Below are 16984 nucleotides of genomic sequence, written 5' to 3' on the forward strand. Positions count from 1 at the left end.
TGTAACACCAAAAACTCCTCTAAAAATTCTTGACACTGTCTAGAGAAGAGCAATTTGGCTCATCGACTCTTACATTCACTCCAATCTCTATCTCATAAATAGAATGTTTTGGCTCTTCATCTATTCTACAAGTACTTCAAAAGGTTATTGCCTCAATGAACTGACAATCATCATTCCTCCACTGTTGCATCTGTTAATACAAGAGCAGCAGCATCACTGCACCAATTTACTGTTCAACTGCAAACACACTGAACTTGCTTTTCTTCTTCCTCTTTTACTCCATCTAACCTTTGTTCTCTGGATCAGCACACCACAAATATTTCTAAAAAATTCTTCAAAAAAAAGTTAATAAACTCCTCACCTGCACCCCAAACATGGCACTGATGTACTTATAAGTTCTTCAACCTCTCATGTATCAGATCAATATTATATAAGCATATTTAAGTTAACCACAAAAATTTAGATTTCAGGTAAATGGCATTAATTTAAGCTAATATCACATTTTGAAATTTAAACACTGGTTGTCTTCTCTCTTTCTTATATGTCTCCCATCATTATTTGTACCTCATGTTGTCATTTTGTTAAAATGAGGGTAGCAAATTAAAACTGGAAACAGATATAATAAATTTAGTTTAATCCTTTATCCAAGTGTGAGTAAATAAAGTTTGTGCCTGAAAATATCTTCAGGACTGGGGTAAGGTAGTACAACACCGGGCAACTCTTAGCAAAAGTGGACTAAGCTAACATCACTCCTATCTCAGTATCTCCCACAATGCAAAACACATCTCCTTGCAGATATGTATAATATTATGCATTAAGGGAAGGGCCACTACCCAGACTAGTTTCGACCTTTATTGAGATCTCTTCAGTGGGAGCCAGGCCGAGAAGTGGAGATACCAGGCAGAAGCAATGGTGTGGTCATCTTTACCTATGAGTTGCCAAAAGGTGTGCCACCTTTTTATTAAATTACTCTGGATTTAGAGAAAGAAGAGACCTCAATAAAGGTCGAAACTAGTCTGGGTAGTGGCCCTTCCCTTAATGCATAACATTATACATATCCACATGGAGATGTGTTCTGCATTATGGGAGATACTGAGATAGGAGTGATGTTAGCTTGGTCCACCTTTGCTACGAGTTGCCTGGTGTTGTACTACCTTACCCCAGTCCTGAAGACGTTTTCAGGCGCAAACTTTGTTTGCTCACACTTGGATAAAGGATTAAACTAAATTTATTATAGTCTAACCAAGTGAAAAATAAACTTTCAACATCTTTGGAAACAGATAATAGAATAAACAAATCTAGTATAGTGGGCTGTGAAAATTAGTTGAATAAATTTATCTGGAGTAAGAGAGAAATTAATACTATAAACACGAAGTATAGTATTTAAACAGATTTTCATTTATGAGCCTCAAGAGTTGGGTTTAAAATAAAACAGGTAATCAGAGAAAGACCAGAGATGATGGATATTGAAAAATTAGGAGTGAATACATAGCATCAGTGGCAGAATCATATTAAAAATGGAGGTATGAGAAAAGAATTTGCTATTGTAAAATTCAAAAACATGTGAGACCTCTACTAAACTAAAACTCTACCTAATTTAAGGCAGTGTGTGTGTGTTCACTTAAATATATGTCTAAGGCCAGGAAAAAGATCAGAGGACAACAATATCTAGGTTAATTGATGCTGTCAGTAGTACCTTAGAAGAATGAGATTTTAAATTTGACAATACTGGAGATGACAAATAAATTAATCTGAAAGTAAATTGTAATGATACTGGGAAGCAGTGCTAATCAAAATTTGATAATGTTAGTTTTAGTTATTATAGTAACTACATTATAATATTATTATTATTATATTAAAGTATCCAGCATACCTCCTGATATATATCGGAAGTTCAACGATGAACAAAAAATTGTGCATGTTACAAAATTTTTTGAGCCTCATTTTCCTAATCAGCATACCCAATTACATTTTTCAAAAAATTTATTGCATCAATGTTATCAACAAAAAGGGAGGAAAAAAAAAATCTGATCTAGCATTATCTAATCTTCTATCTCTGGATCTCTACCAGGTACTAAGAGGGAACACTGAATATGCAAATTTACAAATATCAAAAGTAAACAAAACCAATAGTTCTTGAAAACTAAAGGCAAAATATCAGTCATACCATTTACTCATATTCATATCACTCAAATATTTTTGTATGGAGATAAACCTGTATGCATTAATAAAACTTTATGAAAAAATTAAATTAAAACTTACCATTGTTTGATGATTCACTTTTTGTTTTCTTTGTAGGTAAACTAGAATGTGCCTCTAATTTTCTTTTCTTTCCCTGATGTGTACTGAAAAATGAAAACAATATATATATATGTAAATTGATTAGAATTTTGCATTGAGATACTATTCCTCAAAAATATAAAAATCTTAGTACTGTCCCATGTAAACAGGCTGCACACTTAATTTCCTCTATGCTCACAGAACGGTTCTTTCAAGTTATATTAGGAAACAAAATGCCCCGACAACAAAAAATTAATAATGGTCTTCCACAAGGGTCAGTATTGGCGGTCTTACTTTATAATCTATATACATGACTCATCCACCACCATCTCATGTAAGTTCTGTTATGCTGATAACACTAATTGCATTCGACACAAAAACATGATTCATGCTGAAGAGGTGCTTACAAAAGATATGAAAAACAATAGGTGAATATTACAAAAATGGAGGCTGCAGCTCAACCCAGACAAAACATAAGTATCAAGCTTTCACCTAATAATGACATGGATGATGCCACTTTGCATACCTGCTTTTGAAGGATGCTTACTACGACACAATAAGTTTCCAAAGTACTTGGGCGGAGTGACCTTGGACTGCACACTCTCTTATAAGCAACACTTAATAAACTAAGCTGCTAAAGCTGTAATAACACCATACAAAAACTAATAGTCATGACATGGGGAGCAACCCATAATCTACGGATTACAGCTCTCGGACCAGTTTTCTCTGTTGCCAAATATTGCTCACCAGTCAGTGTAGCTAAATAGCACACATGTTAAACTTGTTGATAACCAACTAAATAATATAATGGGACTGATTTCTGACACAATGAAATCAACGCCCACACACTGGCTCCTGGCTCTTAGTAACATTGTTCCACGAAGTCTGATTAGGACTAAAGCTATAATAAATTTAGTTTAATCCTTTATCCAAGTGTGTGCAAACAAAGTTTGCGCCTGAAAGTATCTTCAAGACTGGGGTAAAGTGGTACAACACCGTACCACTTTACCACCGTACCACGGTATTGTACCACTTTACCCCAGTCCTGAAGATACTTTCAGGTGCAAACTTTGTTTGCACACACTTGGATAAAGGATTAAACTAAATTTATTATAGCCTGACCAAGTGAAAAATAAACTTTCAACATTTTTCTCTAAATCCAGAGTAATTTAATAAAAAGGTGGCACACCGTTTGGCAGCTCCTATAGGAGGAGATGACCTTGCTAATACTTCTTGGTATCTCCACTTGGGCTTGGCTCCCACTGAAGAGACCTCAATAAAGGTCGAAACTAGTCTGGATAGTGGCCCTTCCCTTAATGCATAACATTATACATATCCACAAGGAGATGTGTTTTGCATTATGGGAGATACTGAGATAGGAGTGTTGGTAGCTTGCTCCACCTTTGCAAGGAGTCACCCGGTGTTGTACCACTTTACCCCAGTCCTGAAGATACTTTCAGGCGCAAACTTTGTTTGCACACACTTGGATAAAGGATTAAACTAAATTTATTATAGTCTTATCAAGTGAAAAATAAACTTTCAAAATTTCAATACGACTAAAGCTCTCTTACATGAGTATAAGAAAATCCTGGAGAACACAGTCTTACCAATACACTTAGATCTCCCAGACTTAAACAACAACTGAAATTGAGACATCCACCACTACAATTAGCCCAACAATTATTACAATCTAACTCTGACCTGAAGCAAAAGTGGCAAGAACAGTGGGAGAGCCAGACAGATGATATTACAAAATTTTTTCTCAATAAATTACAAGAAAGTTTTGATGCTTGCTCAAACCTTCCACAAAAATTCTGGACTCTGCTTAATAGAATACAAACTGGTCATGGTGTATGTGCAGATATGCTTTTTAGATGGGGTAAACAATCATCCCCACATTGTGATTATAGAGCTCAGAGACAAACCGTGGACCATATTGTGACCCAATGTTATCTTAGAGCATATTCAGGAGAAAATCGGACTTTTTAAATGCTACTCCTGAAGCTATGAGCTACTTGATTAATATGGATATAATCTTTTAATTTTATTGGTTTTTAAAATGATTTTTAATTTTATTTGCTTTTGGAATGATAGTGTATTGTACTGTATGTTTTGTAATTTATGCCATACCAATAAATCCTCAAAAATGTTTTAAAAAAAATTCTATGATGTAAAGGAATCTGTAACCACTGAAATAAAATATTTAATTAAGTAATTAACAAATATTTCATTCTAGTACAAAATATTTTCAGCATAATGAGGAATTCAAATGCAACTAATTATACAGCATGGGTTTGAACTGCACAGGCTAATTTTTCCACCTATATGCAAATTTTTTTCAATAAACATATTGGAAAATTTTTTTTAGAAATTTGCAACAATTTGAAAACTCGCAAATGAACCACATAGTATGGAACCATAAAATACACACAACTATTATAAAAAGTTAAAATTTATCAAAACTTACGCACACAAATACAGACCATACATGGTGCCACTCACAGTTAAGACAAACGCAAAAGGTACACTATTAAATCATAACATAATAAATTAACTGTTATCAATTAACATAAATAAAAATTTTATAACATTCTTTCATTAGTGTATAGGCTAGGCTACATGCATGAAGCAATTGTATCAATTACACTAGGCTATCATAAAGCAATCATATTGCTGCTTTTTCATTATCAAAGCAGAATTCATTATATCAATCGTTAAATAAATATGAATTTCTTTTTCACGTTATCTTTTCATTTTTGACGTCTAGTGTTAGTAATAAGTATAACATCTACAGTACTTTGTATCACATAAGACAATATTGATGTAGGTACTAACAGACAGACGATTCATCCTGTAAACAGATGACAAACTTGGAATCGATAAATATAGTGCAGTACTGTATTTTTCTTTTTCTTCACATTTTTATGTTAATAAAAATGTGAAGAATATTTATGAAGAACGAGGAAGAACGAAATGTGAAGAATATTTATGAAGAACGAGGAAGAACGAAATGTGAAGAATATTTATGAAGAATATTTGTGAAGAACGAGGATATTTTGTGCAACTGTGAACTAAAATTTCCCAAACTATGGGAATATAAAGACGTTACCGCAGTTACAACTCAAATAATATAATCAGGCTTCAGAGCTTTTTTTGGACAGATGTTCATATTTAAAGATTCTTTGATGAAGCTTATTCAAAAGGTTACCATGGGTAGTGTCAATTTCATTTTGAGCCAATCCAGATTTATGAGGTTTAATTAGTTGAATGTAATGTTCAGAGATTTGATTCTCAAATGAATGAGTTAATTACTGGCAGATGATCAGATTGTTGATGGACCTGAAGTTTTTTAAGCTGAATTTTGCCGAGAACCCACCATGTTTGGAAGTATATATTAAATACAGGAGAGAATTCTGTAGATTTTATCTTGATTTGGCAGCAGTGGAGAGAAATCATTAATTTCTTGACTTGCTTTTAGATTATCACCATTAAGAAACAAAGCTTGTTTAATAATTGAGACTGTCTATTTGTGTCTTTGAATTCAGTCTGTCTGCAGAGGAGCCTATGTTGTGAACTCTTGTTAACAAAGACTTGATTAATACTCTGCTCATCAAGAAATGATGAGCAGAGCTCTAGTGACAAAGCATCCCAAGAAAGAAGTGGGTTTATCAGCAACCAATGTAGAAGAATAACACTCCTCATAATTCATTTGTCTGTGTGTAGAAATACATCCAATTGACCTGTATGTTTCAACTCCAAAGACTAGAGGCCGAAGATATCAGCGTCCTGAGAAAGATTAGGGAATGAACAGATGGCATCAATGGCAATATATTAAAAACGAGGATATTAGGAAAGAACTTGACATTGTCAGCATCTAGGAATGCATTAGCAGAGCTAATCTAAGGTGGTATGGTCACTTAAACAGAATGGGCGAAGAAAGATTAGCAAAACAAGTGTTTGTTCTCTGCCAACCTGGCAGAGAAAAAGACCCACAGGAAGACCAAGATATAGGTGGATTGATACAGTAAAAAGTGCCTTAGAAGACAGAAATATAAGACCTGATAATATTGGAGTCTTGACAGGTAACAGACTGATTTGCAGGAAAATTGTAGATAGGAAGTTAGTAATGATATAAATTTTTCATGTAGTACTATTATACATCAGGAATTTAATGATGTTTCAACTCAAAAATGTTATAAATATACTAGAAACAAAAATATTTAATCTTAGTGTTTTTGAACCATAAATAGATGGCATTAGTGCCTCAGCAAAATAACTTGTTTGCTTCAACACTAGAAAGATATGCAGTGCTACACTGTATTACAAGAAAATGATGTAATGAATCTTTTCATTACCAGAGAAGACAAAGACAACATTAGACATCAATTCAAATGCAATCAAAAAATTAAACTCCTAACACAATGCAGTTCCTATGAATCTAGCAAAAATCAGGTTAATAAAATTAATTCATAATGCTATCAATATAGATCAAAATATAATAAATCAAAGAGAGAGAGAGAGAGAGATGAAAAAAAAAATCCAAGACATAACATGTAAAACCATGGGTTCTATGGTCTACAAAAAAGATTCACAATTCAGACTGCCCACTGAGACCAATAGATTCTGTAAGTCCAACTAACAGAAGTGCCAAATCCTTATCAAACATTCTCTGCTCTCTCTCTCTCTCAAAAGGTCATTCAAGTCAGTCCAGACATTGCTTTCCTCTTTATTACCATACCTCTGGATGATAATGGATTTGTCTACATTTTCCAGCAACATCACGGATGAATAATAATAGAATAATAGTCTTCTCCCCAATGAATATGATTCTACTACCTATCTATACTATCTACCAATAAATGTCCGGACACCCCTATCATTTGAAGTTATGGAACATTCCAGGTTTGTTAATAACATAAAAACCAGTGTATAGATAATAGGAAGCAGTATTTCACCGTAACAGTTGAATATAGGTAGTGTGGCAGCACGACGTGAACTCAGTGACTTCGAGAAAGCTGTCATTGTGGGATATCACATTAATGGCATGTCCATACGTGCCATTACTGCTCAACTGGAGCATCCAAAATCAATGGTTGGTGATGTGAGAGACTTTCTCTGACAGAAACAAAAAGACTTTCTGGCATCACTAGTGCAGGAAAACACCAAGGGCAGCATCTAAAACTGACTGACAGTGTTATTACAGGTGGTATTCAAAACCGGCTACAATCAGCACACTGGCACTCTGGAACTCATCCATGATGAGTTCCAGAGTGCCAGTAACACCATGGTGAGCACTAATACTGTACGAAAAGAACTCATTTACTGGGTTTCCACGGAAGAGCAGCGACACATAAGCTGAACATCACAACAATGAACAAGGCAGCTTGCCTGGTCAGGTGCAAAGAACGTGTGAATTGGACAATGGTACTCTGGAGCAATGAATCAAAGTTCACCTATTTGCAGTCTGATGGTATGGTGTGCATGTGGAGGAAGCCTGGTGAATGCTTGTTACCACAGTGTGTTGTACCGACAGTAAGGTTTGGTGGGAGAGGAGTAATGGTGTTGGGTATATTCAGCTGGTTTGAAGTGGGACCACTGGTCATTGTCCATGGTTCCATGAAGGCAGCGCAGTACCTTGATATTCTGAATAATTAGGTGCTGCCTAGAGTGTGGAGTTTTTATGGAACGGACCTATCAAGATGACAATGCCTCATGCCACAAAGCTATAGCTGTTATGGAATGGTATGAAGAGATGGGTATTAAAAAATGCCCTGGCCTGCGCAAAGTCCTGACCTCAACCCCAATGAACACCTGTGGGATGAATTGGAGCAGTGATCGAGGTCCAGAGCAGCACACCTTTGATCTGTCGCTGAACTCAGTGCAGCTTTTGATGAAGGAATGGAGACAAATTCTATCTGATGTCTGGTGGAAAACCTCCCTCAAAGGATGCAGGAGGTGATCAAGCTGAAGGTGGACATACCGATATTAGGGTTCGTCTGCTGGTCAACTGTAAATTGCTAAAGTTGTCCAGACAATTATTGGTAGATAGTGTATGGCTATCATACAATGTAATATAAATCTCCCACAGCTCTATAACATACTCCTAGTCTGAATAAGGTTGCCTTGATGATCTACTAAAAATCAGAGCATGTCATCACAACTGTCAAAAGAATGATCAAGATCTCCTTGCCATGCTCAGAGTGCTAATTATGATTGCAGTCATGCCATTTTGAATTCAGTTCTGTGTTTGCCTTTCTGCTATTGTGCCTGCATGCATATTCCACATTCTTGAATGCATAAAAAATGAAAATAATTGATGAATAAAGTGAAATATCTGTTAATAACAAAGAATATCTAATCATCAATAGCTAGCAGTTTTTTCACTTAAACAAAAACATGATTACAACAGTATCTGATTATCCATACCAGGTTATCCTACTTTCATTAAACAGGTCATTCATCTGAGAAGCAAATCTCTGAATCTCAAAATTCCATTATTTTTGCAAGCATTGAGGTTCTGAGCAATAGGGTAATAGTTTGATGGCTAACTTTTATCTTCTTTTTTTGGGAATAACATGGGCAAAAGCTTGCTTCTAGGCTGTGGGATAGATGTCGGATGAGTATGATAGCTTGAAGAGATGATGCAGGGCAGACATGAGTTCTGGAACCCAAGCTTTTAACAACTGGAGAAATACCACCAGGGCAAGGAGACTTATTGGTGTCAGGGCTGCTGAGGATTTTTCTGATGTCCTGGTTAAATTTCAGAGGCATACTGTAGATAATTTGTAGAATGGTAGGAGTTCTGCCTTAGTCATCTATGTGAGAGTTGGAGGGGAAAAAATGATGCCAAGAGGTCTGCCTTTTCTTTGGGAGATGTTGCCAATGTAACATCAAGATGTGAGAAAGGTGGGAACATGGGACAAAAGTTGTATCCCACAGCCTTGGTAAGCAAACAGAAACATGATTGCCATTAGGACAGGAGACAAGCTTAGTGCATTTGGCTCTTACAAAGTCTGCTTTGGATTTGTCGATGATTTTTTGCATTTGTTACAACCTGTAACAAAGGCTGAGTGAAGGGCTGGAACTGTTGGGCATGTGTTGAATTTTTAGTTTGGAATGCTTTGGCACAGTTGGTGAAGAACCAAAGTTTGGATAAAGGTCAAGGATTTTGAGTGGAGTGGGGAATTAGAGCACTTAGTGAGAATAATTTGTTATTAGATTGGAGCAGATGCTGGTATCAGAAGCAATGATCAGACCATGAAAACGATGCAAAGTCCCAAAGGTCATCCAATTTGACAGTTATAATGCCATAGGATACAAAAACTGTGAATGACTAGGAAAAGGCTGATCTGTAACAAAGGAGGCATGAACTTATGATCAGACTTGCCAAGAGAATATCTAACATCAACAGTGTATTTGGAAGGGGAGCTAGTTAAATAAAGGTCCAAAGTGTTCAGAAAATGAAGAGGATTATCTGGAATGGTGTGTTCATGGACAATTTGTATTAAATCATTGCTAATAGTAAACAGTTCGACTTCTTTACCAGCTTGGTTTGTGTAGCTGGAGAAGGGAAGCTATTGGAATTGTGGATGCTGAAATCTCCATGGAAGATTATCTCAATGTTGGGTTAGTCTGATTGTATGTGATCAACTTTCAGAAATAGGTAGTCAGAGGTTCAGAGTTTGGAGAATGGTAGGGGCAGGAAAGGAATGCAATAAAGTGAGGTAGGGAGATCTTGAGCCAGAGCAGATTATATAAAGAGGATTCCAGGCCCAATAACCTTTGGCACAGATGGAATGTGTGTGTGTCTAGAGTGACTGATCGTCAGAGAGTTCAAGCTTCCAGAAAAGCATGCAACAGGACCACATGGTGAGGACTGGTGTGGCACATCACTGAGCATCTGAGTGACCATATGGAATCTGTTGATGTTCAATGAACAGATGGATGGATAGAATATCAGACCTGACAAAAGCACAGGTTCCACCCTTCTTGTGAAATGCAAGATGTAATAAGGAAAGTTGAGGTGAGAACCTATAGAAGGTGCCAGTTGTGGTTTCAGTAATAAACAGTATATTGTGTTTGGATGATTGTAGGTGGTGATGTTGTAATTAAGCTCCCTGTTCTGATTGTTCCAGAATGAAGGTGACATGACACTAGCTATATAATCCTTTGGGATAATACCAATTACTTTGCTAAAGATAACTAAGAAATTCCAGGAAAATTGATGGGATAACTTTCGTATTTTTCTTATTAATTCAGCTACGAATATGTATGCTTAGAATTTAAAATTTATTATTGGAATTTAGCATACTGAAAGAATCCCTTATTCCTTTTAGTGGAATAAGAGAAATAAGGGAACTGGAAATGAAAATAAGCCACCCCCCCCACACACGCACACAAGAGTACCAAAAATAACAAATCCATACATGAAAGCCAGCATTATATCTGAAGGGATTATGAGGTTGGTTATACTATACAGTAACATCAAACACCTTTACCATTTCAAATTCAAAATTAATAAGAATTTAAACTCACTCCATATAATGTTTATACATGTCTTCAACAGTTGGTAATCCATGAAAAATTTGCTAAAAAAAAAAAGTTGTAAATCAGATACAGTATATATGAAAAATTAGTTTTTATGCAAGACATCAAAAACTTTAAAAAAATCCTATTTATAAACAATTTTAGCCACAATATCCTTAAAATATTGTTCAGAAAAATTACAAACATATATTTTCCATTTTTTTAATGCTAATCTCATCAATGAAAGGCTGTTATAGCCTAATATGAATCCTAATATGAATATAAAGGGTTCTGTTTATATAAACAGAACACTTTATATAAATGTTCTATATATCATGATATGACATATAGAACGTAAAACATGATAATTAATAAATAACATAAAACTGATTATTTGTGTATATATTTTTATTAGTAGAAAATTTTTGCCATAATATCAAGGATATCTTTAGTATGACTTCTAAATTAAACAAGAACAGAAGCTAGTATATTCAACAATGACATATGCAAACTGCACATACATGATGTACAGTGTCATGGTCTAATTATATTAAGGTTCTAATAAAAATAACTTTAACAAGATTTAAGATAATTCTGGAATTTATGAAGAACTATATCCCACTAGGATAGTGGGATATAGTTCTTAAGGATATATCATATACGATATAAAGATATATACCATACTAGGATCCCTATACCGCTCATGAAACCAATGAAAATGTCCAAAAACTGATTGACTCAATAGATGGGAGAAAAAGGAAAAATATTCTGACAGTCATCGGAAGAAGACAGATGAAATGGTTTGGACATGCGAAGAGGGCTAATGGCATTCCAAAGCAAACCCTAGAAGGAATCGTTCTGGGATCAAGGGCCAACCTCGATTAAAATGGACTGATAACATCAAAAAATGGACAAATTTCTCCGTTTCTCAACTGACATCAAGAACAAGAGACCGAGATGACTGGAGGAGAGCAAAGAGTAACATGTTATTTATTAATATTAGTACAATGGTACCTCACAATTCGACACTAATCTGTCGCCGAACTAATGTTGAATTGCGGGACAATATTTCCCATATAAATCTATGGAAAATAGATTAATTCGTTGTTGGACCCCCATCATATTATTAACTTTACGTATTTTACTATTGTATAACACACTAAATTACAAAATGCACTATTGTATACACAATACATACAATCTATTGAGCCTTAGATGTTGGAAGGGTCTTCTTTATCCTGTTCTACCTCTTCTCGTCTCCTCTTTGTTTGAGGAACAGGGATGAGGAACTGATCAAGGGTGGACTTCTCTCCCTCTTTTTCAAGATGGTTTTGAAGTGAAACATGATGGTGTTGTTGAATAAGTCTGTCGTTCTACTGACATCAGCAGTGTTGGGGGTGCCATTCCAAATAAACAGACTGCACCTTCTCCCAATGGAATAAAACTTCTTTAATGGCAGGTGTGGAAATGGTGTGGAGAATGTTGAAATCGGTCTTCCAGAAGTCCTTCAGTGTCTTGTTAGAAGAGTGAGTTACGTTGAAAAGACGTGAACAAAGCCTTGGTGTAAAGTTTTTTAAAACCCGCAATTACTTCTTGATCCATGGGTTGGATCAGTGACATCGTATTTGGAAGCAAGAACTGGACTTTGATGAAGTCAAAGTCAATTTCAAGAATGTCCTCTAAGTCTTGAGGGCAGGCACTAGGATCTGCTGATCCTAGACTAGGCTGATCCTTGACTAGGCATTGTCAAGGATCAGCAGTGCTTTCAAAGGCAAATTGTTGTCAGTGAGAAACTTCTTCATGCTCGGGGCAAACACCTAAAAAATCCAATCTTTGAAAACTTGCTGTCTACCCAGGTTTTTGCATTGGATTTCCACATAACTGGCAGTTTGGACTTAATGATTTTCTTCCCAAACGTCAAGGATTTTCTGAGTGGTAGACCAGAAGTGGCTTTAGTTTAAAGTCTTCGCTTGCATTTGCTGCCAATAACAGGGTAAGCTTATCTTTCATAGGCTTATGTCCCTTATGTTCTTGAGTGATGCAAGTTCAATTTGGCAAGCGCTTCCAAAATAACCCAGTTTCATCCCTGTTAAAAATTTGCTGTAGCAGGTAGCCTTGCTTCCTGATTAAATCTTCAAATTTTTTCACAAACTTTTCTGTAGCCTCTTTATCTGCACTAGCAGCTTCCCCCGTCTGAGAACACTATGGATGCTTGTTCTACCTTGGACTCTTTGAAACCAGCCTTGACTTGATTTGAATTCGTCAATTTGATCTGAGGTACATCCTGGAGTTTTCTTCTGCAATTCTTCAAAAATTAACCTAGCCTTCTCATAGATCACTGCCTGAGTTACTATATCTCCCTTCATCTGTCTTTCTCTAATCCAAGTGATAAGCAGCTTTTCCATCCCTTCATTGATTGAAGATCTATTCTTGTCAGAAATCTTCATTACACCAGCAGACGCCCTAGAACCCATAATCTTCTCTTTCTCTGTTGCCAAAAAGTTGCCAGTTGACCTAGGAATGCCATACTCTTGAGCTACATTTGTAATTGTTCTACCTTTCTGCACTTTATCTACAATTTCTTTCTTCTTCTTCTTCTCTATGCTCCACCAAGTGTGCTTCTTTCCTGAATTATGCTTCTGTTCACTTCTCTTTGGACCCATTCTTAAATTTCACTCAAAAAAATAATAACTGCGGATGCACAAAATTTTTACTCTCTGAAAAATGTAGAATTGAAAATTAGCACAAACATGAGCAAACACCAACGCAGCCCGACAAGAAATGACAAATAACATCGCACAATTCCATGCATGTACATGCGCCGGCCAGCAAAATTCAACTGTTGAATTGCGAGGCACCACTGTATCACGAGTAGGCTAATGGCTAATGGCATAAGATTTCTAGAGCAGACTTTCTAGTCTCTTTTAGAGATAAAACATGAAACTTTTCAAGCCACTTTCATGCTCCAATACTTAAGGTGGTAGTGATCTCATGCTAGGCAATGAAATTAATCTACTACCTAAAGACATTTAAAAACATCCATGTTGAATATGAACATTTATGTTTTCAAACATTGATGGGGCATGCCAATTGGCTGGAGAGTAGATATGCTACTCACTTGGCCAACCAGGAAAGCCATGGTTGGCCACGGTTTTTATGTGCCATAATTCACATCACTGACATGAGTGTAGACTTTCCTTAAATTATGGTCATAGACTTTCCTTAAATTATAGTCATTAGCCCTCTATGACAGTGGGATTTTATTTCACGTAGGCTTGTGAAGAGAAAAACTTAACATTCATCAAAAAATAGTATGAAAATAATAAGATTCAGTTGGAGAACAACAAACAAAATGCAAATGAACACAACAGAATGTGGCTGGGAAATTGAGTGACAAGTGATAATTCCAGGTTAGCATGAGATGTCAGATTTGATGAATACACAGTAACCGCCATATTATTATTATTCCTGACACCTCCAAGGAGTCCGAAGACTCGTCACGGGAGGACACCTACAACTGTCTCAACCACTACACCAAACCTCTACTACGAATCATCTCCATCAACGGCATCTACCGCCCACCTCCACCACAATTAGTATTCTATGTCTGTAAATTGCGTGTGTTCTAAAGGCCACTTTGTCTGTATGCGGGATGAAAAACCCGCTACCTCTGTATGAGATCAGCTAACTCACCTTCAATCAAAAATCGTCCAGATAAAGATTCCTCCAGTCGTGACGAGAATCGAACTTAGGCCTATTCCAATCGAAGGGTGCAATGTACCGTTGTTCTTCCAATTGCGCTACGGAGGCACTTATGATGGAAAGAAGCATGCAAAGGAGGGGGTCACCGTAGGATCCCCTTAGTATATACAGGTATCCCTTGATATATGTAGCTTTGATTAGTGCACAAAAAATTGTGACCATAAACTTGATATATAAGCGGTATCAAATTTGATTAGTGTGACCCAAAAAGTTTGAAAATAAGCAAAGCGTTAGACTTGGTCAATGAAGTACTGCGAACAAGGCAAAGTGGCATCTGCATCTTTGAGCATGCAGTGTACTAGGAATAGAAGCCCATTAATGATCAAAATGGAAGATTTACTATTACTTTGGCTAGAAGATTGTAATCCGAAGCATATTCCCATCGACAGCAATAATCTTAGGCTCAAGGCTTTAAGCCTTTTTTCTACACTTAAAAAAAAAACAAATATCAAATGTGACTGCAATATTTTCTGCAAGCAAAGGCTGGTTAGAAAATTTGAAATCTCGATCCGGAATGTAAAATTAACAGGTGAAGCAGCAACTGTTGATAAAGATGTTGCAGCCAGATATCCAGCTGAATTAAAGAAAATAATCGAAGAAAATTGGTACAACGATCGTCAAATATTCAACGTAGACGAAACTGTTCTGTTTTGGAAGAAAATGCCAACAAAAACATTTTTAGCAAGAAAAGAACGAACCACTGCTGGTTATAAAGCATCCAAAGATCGTTTAACACTTTTACTTGGAGGTAATGCTGAAGGCGATTTCAAATTAAAGCCAATGCTAATTTATCGAACAATGAACCCAAGGGCTTTTAAAGGCTGTAACAAACAATCCCTTCCAGTAATATGAGAATCAAATAAAAAGGCATGGCTTTTACCAAACAGTTGTTTGAAGAATGGTTCACTTCGCATTTTTGTCCAGCAGTTGAAAAATACTGCAATGAAAATAATTTACCTTTAAATTCTTTTAGTATTTGATAATGCCCCTGGACATCCCACCTCACTTGATGATTTAAATAGTAATGTGCAGGTTGTATTTTTACCACCGATATTTTTGGTAGTTCTATTTGAGAATGTTGATTCAGATAATTCCAATAATTCCTGAATATTCAAAAATATTCGGAAATTATTGGAATCACATTTGAAAGACCTAAGTAACGAAGATCTTCTTGGAATCTAACATCAACAGATGTTCGATTACGAAGAGGAAGAAGAAAAGGAAACTGAAGAAATGGAAGATCTATCTAAAGAAATCACTATCAAAAAACTTGAAGAATTGTTTAGGACAGTTGAGAACGCAAAAGAACTTATACTAGAGATAGATCCAAATGTAGAGAGAGGCATGAACGTTAGTCAATGTTTAGATAAACAAATTGATTGTTATCGCAAAATCATGGAGGAGAAAAAAAAAAAGCAACCACTATTCAATTTACGTTAGATAAGTTTTTTTTTTATAAAAAATAAATATTTAGATAAGTTTTTATGTAACAAATATGTATAAATAAAATATATCAATACATGTCACCTTAAAAAATAAATGATGTTTAAATTTTTATATTTTGCAGAATTCATTATAATTATTCCCATTAATTCTTAACATTGAATAATGCAGTGTCCACCGAGGATTAATTAACCGCATATATCAAGGGATACCTGTGTGTGTATACACACACACACACACACAGCTGGAGTAGATGATATTCAACTAAAAATTATAAAATATGGAGGTATAAAAGTTTTACACTGGCAACACTGCGTAATTCAGAAGACCTGGTCGAATTCCAGATGATTGGAGTAGAGCACTCATAGCACCTATCTATAAAAAAGGGAATAAAGCTGAATCTGAGAATTACAGAGGAATTTCTCTACTGTGTGGTAAGATTTATGCAAGTATTCTTTGAAAACGACTAAGAAAAATTGTGGAAGAGAAGAACAAGCTAGGTTCAGGCCAAACAGACGTTGTCAGGGATCAGATTTTTACTTCAAAGCAAATAGTTGAGACATCATGGGAATATAACAATCATGGGAATACGTGTGGATAGGCTTATGTGTTCGTCAGACATGTTATGATAGGTTTCACGGTATAAAAAGAACACAGATGGTTAAGAAAATAACTATTTATTAACTTAAAAGCTAATATTTCGCTGGTAATATATCCAGCATCTTCAGAGCACACAACACAAAGTTTGTTACAAAGGCAAGACAACCACAATCCGGTGTAACAGTGGGGACAGTATGAGTGATTGTAGCGTGCAACACAAGACTAAAGTCCTAATATGGCGCCATCTAGGTTAAAAAAAAAAAAAATAAAAGTTTTGAAATAGTAGTCCAAATGATAAAAAATAAAAGTGATAAATATTAATTTGGTCTTAGGATGACTGTCTCCCAAATCTTTGGTAGATTTATACAGCCAT

The 16984-nt window shown here is 35.7% G+C and overlaps 1 protein-coding gene across 1 annotated transcript in view; it reads right to left on the reverse strand.

Moving 5' to 3' along the window:
• Positions 1-16984, reverse strand: part of LOC150105755 (uncharacterized) — a 75776-nt gene that overhangs the window by 46339 nt on the left and 12453 nt on the right. Inside the window, exons 2-3 of the mRNA XM_090393558.1 lie at positions 10816-10868; positions 2263-2345 (exon numbers count right to left, since the gene is read on the reverse strand). Coding sequence (XP_090249684.1) covers positions 2263-2345; positions 10816-10868 — 136 coding nt within the window. The remainder of the gene's footprint in view (positions 1-2262; positions 2346-10815; positions 10869-16984) is intronic.

Source organism: Typopeltis vanoorti, chromosome 6, assembly GCF_054136105.1.
Source record: "Typopeltis vanoorti isolate ZY-2024b chromosome 6, IOZ_Tvanoo_1.0, whole genome shotgun sequence".
Classification (NCBI taxonomy): domain Eukaryota; kingdom Metazoa; phylum Arthropoda; class Arachnida; order Uropygi; family Thelyphonidae; genus Typopeltis; species Typopeltis vanoorti.